The sequence below is a fragment of the Cyphomyrmex costatus genome, unplaced genomic scaffold (genome assembly GCF_001594065.2).
Source record: "Cyphomyrmex costatus isolate MS0001 unplaced genomic scaffold, Ccosl1.0 scaffold67, whole genome shotgun sequence".
Taxonomy (NCBI): domain Eukaryota; kingdom Metazoa; phylum Arthropoda; class Insecta; order Hymenoptera; family Formicidae; genus Cyphomyrmex; species Cyphomyrmex costatus.
This window is the reverse complement of record NW_017280233.1, coordinates 81,486-88,024: the sequence shown is the minus strand read 5'-3', so window position 1 is coordinate 88,024 and position 6,539 is coordinate 81,486. Positions and strand designations below refer to the sequence as shown.

Below are 6,539 nucleotides of genomic sequence, written 5' to 3'. Positions count from 1 at the left end.
GAGAGAGAGAGAGAGAGATGTTTTATATTTTTTTTTTAAAGCAACTATGCATATATTTTCATTACACCAGTGGATTAGTCTCATCATTCTGTGTATAAGAGTATTAAGATACAGTTATCAAAACGTGACCTTAAGAAATTAATCCACATGCACATATAACAGAATGCATTTTATAGGGAATGAACAATACATTCATGACTCCTGATCGAAATTTCAAGCTAATGTTTAAACTTCTTTATAAAAAAAAATTTAAAATATCGCAAATGGTAAAAAAAACGATTTTTTAAGTATTAAACCTTAATTATCTTGGAAATCTGACGTGCTGGAATATTTTCGTTTGCGGTATCGTTTTCAGCGTCCAAAAATATATAAGACATACGTAGTCCGATCCAAAATAATTTTTTGCTCTAAACTATCAATATAAAATTTCAACCGATATATCATCAGATATTAATGATATCTGGTTGGACAGTAAAAAAAATGTCGGATACCGAATATTTTACGGACATTCGATGCATCTCTAGTTCCTTGATATTTAATGATCCGTATTTAGAATGTGTTTTTATTGACAAAAGCGTGCTTTTAACTCTAAAATTCTGTAGTATGCGTAACGCAAACAATAGCACGAGCATTAACATCGTTGTAAACGCGTTCTGAATACGGGCCTAATATATGTAATGAATCTTAATATATACTGAACGTTCTGAAAAAGTGAGAGACATCTAAATATCTCAAAAAATATAAATTTTATAAAAAAGTATTTCAGACAAAAGTTACATTAAAAGGATCTATTTACTGATTTTGGTGACGCCAAATTGGTGAAGCCTTTTTAAAGCCTACCCCACCTTTGTTTGAAACACTTTTCTATTAAACTTATATTTCCCGAGATATTCAGGGGTCCCTACCTTTTTAGGACACTATATCAAATTGTATAGCACATAATTTTTTTATATATACAGTTATGATTCTTAATAAATGTCAATATTCGTGATATTATTATTTTATTTTTAATTGCATGAACATTCTAGTGATTAAAACAAGGAAAGGATATATATAATAGGTTATTTAGTCTTTATTAATTGTGATATCATTTTCTTCTTTTAAGCGCTACGTTCATTTCTGTAAAGTATGGACATATAATTAACAATCATATCCTGTATATATACACACACACACACACACACACATACGTACAATCAGAAAATTTACATCTATTTTACTTCTCAGGAGAGTTATCTTAGCATGACACAGAAATTGATATAAATATATAGAAAAATATAATACCTTTAATTCCTTTAACACTTTAAAACAAAATAATATAATCATCAACTGTACAAAATAAACTATTACGTCTGAAAATATAGTACAGTCTGTGAAACATTCTTATTTTGTTTAAGGGGGTAAAACAGAGTAAAGACCTATAAAAGAGTTCATCTTTATCAAGTAAGGTATAAGTTTTTTAAAGTAATTATAAGTTTGAGAAAAAATATATTAAATGATACATCAATTGGGCACGCTTTAAAGACACTTTAAGAATTTTTGTATGTCAGAATACAAGGTAAGGCATTTAAAACAGATCACCTGAATAAAACTCGCTTGTTTTTAACAATAGAAGAAAAAATATATCAAACAAAAGTTGCTTGGTTTCGAGGGGCACGTAATGTAATGTCAATTTTTTAAGTGGAGGCGTAAAGGATAGGCAAAGGTCAAATGTGTTTTTTTTATTTACATTCTGATAGAGCATTTCAAGACGAATAACTGAAAGTCATTCAAGGTTACACAAGGTCAATAATGGAAAATAAATTGTTTCAAAGCACTCCTCGAATAATTTCGTGTCTTTTCTACTTGGTATACCGCTAATCGTTCAAGTGTATCATGGTATGTAAATAAACATTGAATCGTACGTAGAATTATCCATATTTACTGATCAGTTTGAATTTATCTATCGATCGAAGTGCGTGTCTTGCGAAATATATAGATCACCATAGATGAAAATCACATCGATTTTTTCCGCTTTCGTATAACGCATTTCGCAAGACACATAGTAAAAATTGATGATTCTGTAGCCGATAGTCTGATTAACAGATAAATAAAATATTTCGGATGATTTCAACACCTCTATAAAATGAAACGTAGGTATGCAAAAAATTACATCTCAGCATTGTGCGCCGCTATTCACGTAACTCGAGAAATACTTCGAATTTCATGAAAATATTTTAAGAGCATATTTGTAAGAATCAATTTTTCAAAAAGAAATGTAAAAAATTTTACTGAATTGCCCCCTTAAATTAACAAGCATTTATCAAAAATATATATCAGCGCGCATGTAATATGATTCATTCTGATTTACTTGACTTATTTTTGTTTTGATATCTCATCCTAAAGTATCCTCTACGAGGTTCACGACTCGTTGGCAATGTTGCATTTCCTCCAACATAAGGAGCACCTTGATGCAACTTCAGCAATGTCGGAGGAACAGGCATACAACCCACCAAGCAGTTAACGTATTGCATGATTGATATCGGTAACGGAGTAATTATAAATACTTCCTGTCGTTCCATATCGATACCTCGAATTATGCCTATACAATAATACAAGAAAGAAAGACAGGTATATTTTCTTTATACATTTAAAAACTATTCGGAAATATTTGTTAAAAAAGTTCACGCAAAAGTATCACTACTTACCAAACCCGTAGCATGTACATAAAGGAGATCTTTGCGTCAATACTTGAAAATTGGAGATATCTATGGACTTTTCTGGAGATTCCTTTGTTAAATCTATACCGCATAGCGCTACAATGTTACCATTTATGACATTTAAGGCATGTGATGCTGGTATTCCAAATAATCGTTGAGGTATAATGCATAAGGAAGAAAATGATGCCCTGTAAATACATATCAAGATATTCATGTATGTTCATCATTATTCAATATTCACATGCCAATAAGATACTGACATATACGGCACTACTTCGTTAATATTGAATGAAAGTTCTGTGTTGCACTGGCTGAAATAACAAACGTTGAAATTAAAATTATGATGTTTTCTTGTATAAAACATGAAACAATGTAAAGTATATAATTATGAAGCTTACATGGAATCATTTTTGTTGTGCACAATACTGCTAAGATAAGATAACATCAAAAGTTCACGTCTTTGATATGGTTCAATGTTAAACTCATTCTTTCGCGCTATCTCCACCTCGGAGTAGATCATGCAAAAGTCGTGCTCACATGGTCTATTCCAATCGATGAATGTCTCATCGCAAAATGTCCACGAACATTCCTGTTAAACGTCTTTTTTTTAGGAATTGATTATTCAACAATACATATTTATTTAAAAAAGTTGTATATTACCTATTTGTTTACAACTTCCGCACTGAGAATGTGTGTCGTCATAATTATTCTTTTTTTTTGACGACACAATCTGTAGGATGATTGAGGGCCTAATCAATTATATTGTGAAGATTACAATATTCCAACCAAGACTCTTTGGAAAACCCATTGTGTTCACTACAATAGGCAAACGAGACAGAATGGGACACTCTTTCAATTTCTTGATCAACATCTTAATGCCTTCCAGATAACGCGTGATGCATCGGGTAACGTCTACATCATCAATAAACAGTTGGTAAATCGGTGTCTTTAGATGTGTGAAATTCGGTCCCATCAATGGTTCCTCGATCAAGCTACGAGATGCAACCGGGCGGTGTACACTCTGCCTGTCCAGGATCTACATCTATCAAAACTACTTTCTTCGACGTGGCCAACAAACTGTTGATCAAACATCGTATACTGGTGGACTTGCCGACGCTTTTACCACCAGCGATCAGCGTGCAAGACCATTCATTCTCGCGCCAGTGATTCAGCATCTTCTCTGCAATATCTGTGATATAGGGACTGATAATCAAACGTTTATATTTAAAATTGTATTGCTCAAGGCACAGTTTCGCTTGTAGTATTATCTCGGCTCGTCTAGGATCTGTCCATGAAAAATAGTGAGGATTCGTCACCTTCGGGAACAATTTGAAGTATGAGAAGTGGGTATCTAAAAAGAGGGTAGGTAAAGTTAAAGAATACCCCGCTCCTCTCAAAAATCGATAAAATTAGGCTTATTCGACGCGTTTTTGCATAAAACGAAAGAATCTGGCAGAAAAAAGTGTCGCTCTGCCTCGCGAACCGAGATATTAAGCATTAAAGTAAATTTATTTTTAAAGTAATGAATTTCGTAGCTGTGACAGATGTACTAACCTACATGGTTGTCAACTTTAACGCTTAATATCTCGGTTCGCGAAGCAGAACGACACTTTTTTCTGCCAGATTCTTTCGTTTCATGCAAAACCACATCAATTGAGTATATTTTTATCACAAGTTAAGGTGAAGGGAGTCTTCTTAACATTTATCTACGGCTACAATACGGCTATCTCGCAATATCGCAATCAATCGCAATCAGCGCAGGACACAGCCATATTACATTCCTTCGGTGTAGTTTGTAACGCATGCGCAGGATCATTATAAATTTTAGGGTCCACTTTTTACAAGCTTGTATTAAGGGAGTTAGCAGTCTAGTAGTATATGAAGTCTATGCCATACTCTCATTATAGGCAGGAAGTAAGATATAAGGAGACTCCACTCCGTAAAATAAAAGTGGACCCATTTTAGGTTTCGAGTTCAGCTTCCGATTCTGATGAGTGCGAGTAAGAGAAACGATCATTTCTCTTATTCGCACTCATTATGCGCAGCACTACTAAATTCACGAGCGCTGCGAGTGTCGAGAATCGGAAACGGAACTCGAAACCTAAAATGGGTTCATGTCTTGTAGACTGGCGAGACCGAGTGGAGTCTCCTTATATCTTCCTTCATGGTATGTACTCTAATCCATGGTATAAAGACAAGGGTATGCTCACGCGCATGATAGTTCCAGACAACCAATCAGAAATGTCACTCAGTGTACGTCACATTAAGCGGCAAATTCATAATGCATTTGCTTAGTACTTGTACATACAGTATTGAATTACGGTATTTTCTAATAAGATTGACTTTAAAAACGTGATTTCTCGTCGCTAAATTCAAATAATTTATTCTAATACGTATCACAAATAATTTCAAAAAATAAAAAAGAAATCATCTTCCATTATATAAATTGTGAAATAATTTATATAAAGGAAGGTGATTTTACACTTTTAGTAACAATTAATACTTTTCTTGAAAAGCAATTCACATTATTTATTGTAGAAATACGCAATTATCAAGAAACTTTCATTGTGCTCTCTTTACAAAAAAAATATATACATATAATGATAATTTAAGATTCTTTTGTAACTTATTTTTGAGGAATGGACGATGAAATTAATAAAAAAAACAATTGCAAGTATATGTGTGTATATAATAACTAATATGTAATATAATAAGTATAACGTGTATATATAATACAAGTAATGACTATATTTATTAAGAAATTTTGATAATCATTACATTTGAAGAAGGCTCAATCAAGGAGCCGAAACATGTCATGTATGCATACGAAATTTAATTAAATTCAAAATTTTTATATACAGGAAAATTTAATTTGTAATGTTTCGTTGACTCTCAGAGTTGCCCTTATTATTATCCTCTATTGTTTCAGCATAAATAAATACATAAATAAATAAGGTGGAATTGTACAATAGTATTAATCGATGAAATTGTCAGTGCTCTTGGTGAAAATTTTTCATATAATTTAAAAATATTTTTAATAAAGAATTTAAAATCTAGATTTGTTTATACGAATGTTTATACGAATTCACATATAATAAAAAATTATAAGAAAAAGTGTATTCTTTCTCAATACTTCTGAAAGCGTTTTAATTCATGTAAAAATTCTGACAAATTTTCACCAAGAGTTTCGTGATATTTTTGTTTGATTGTAAAAAGTTAACCTAACCAGATTAGTTATTTACATTTACACTATCAATTTGTTTATGCGTTAATATGCAATATTTCAATCTTACCATGCGTTAAATTTACATTTTCCTCGCACACTTCGATCCATTTTGCAGCAATTTCAGGGTCTTTAGGAAACCTGAAATATTTTATTTCCTCTTCTTTCATTCTTACCGTTTTTCGATAATAATTATTGCAGACTTTTACTGCACAAACAGCCATTATTTTGAATAAAAACTCTTGCTTACTTTACCGCTTTAACGAATATCATAAATACGGCAGCCTATACTTCATTGGCACTCAGAGTCCGAAAGCTTCCGAAAGCATCCGAAAGTAGCCGAATGTGACGTAAACTGAGTGATGCGCAAAGGCTTTCTAAATTCGTCCACCGGATGAGCATACCCTTGTGTTTATACCATGCTCTAATCTATACTAGAGACCATCGACATATAGAATTGCTGGATTCACACTGCATCGGATTTTCGTCATACGACGACTCTGCAACCAATCAGAAAAATCGTATCATCGATACGAAGCAAAATTTTGTTTTCTGATTGGTTGCAGAGTCGTCGTATGTACGACGAAAATCGGATGCAGTGTGAATCCAGCAAATGG

The 6,539-nt window shown here is 32.6% G+C and overlaps 1 protein-coding gene across 1 annotated transcript; it reads right to left on the bottom strand.

The window, feature by feature from the left end:
* Positions 1-1,618: 1,618 nt before the first annotated feature.
* LOC108780077 (polynucleotide 5'-hydroxyl-kinase NOL9) lies at positions 1,619-6,092 on the bottom strand. The gene is given in 8 exon segments (XM_083287338.1): positions 1,619-2,581; positions 2,688-2,887; positions 2,960-3,010; positions 3,098-3,288; positions 3,360-3,395; positions 3,397-3,694; positions 3,696-4,101; positions 5,993-6,092. Coding segments are annotated over 8 exon segments (1,527 nt in total). The 3' UTR covers positions 1,619-2,336.
* Positions 6,093-6,539: the final 447 nt, after the last annotated feature.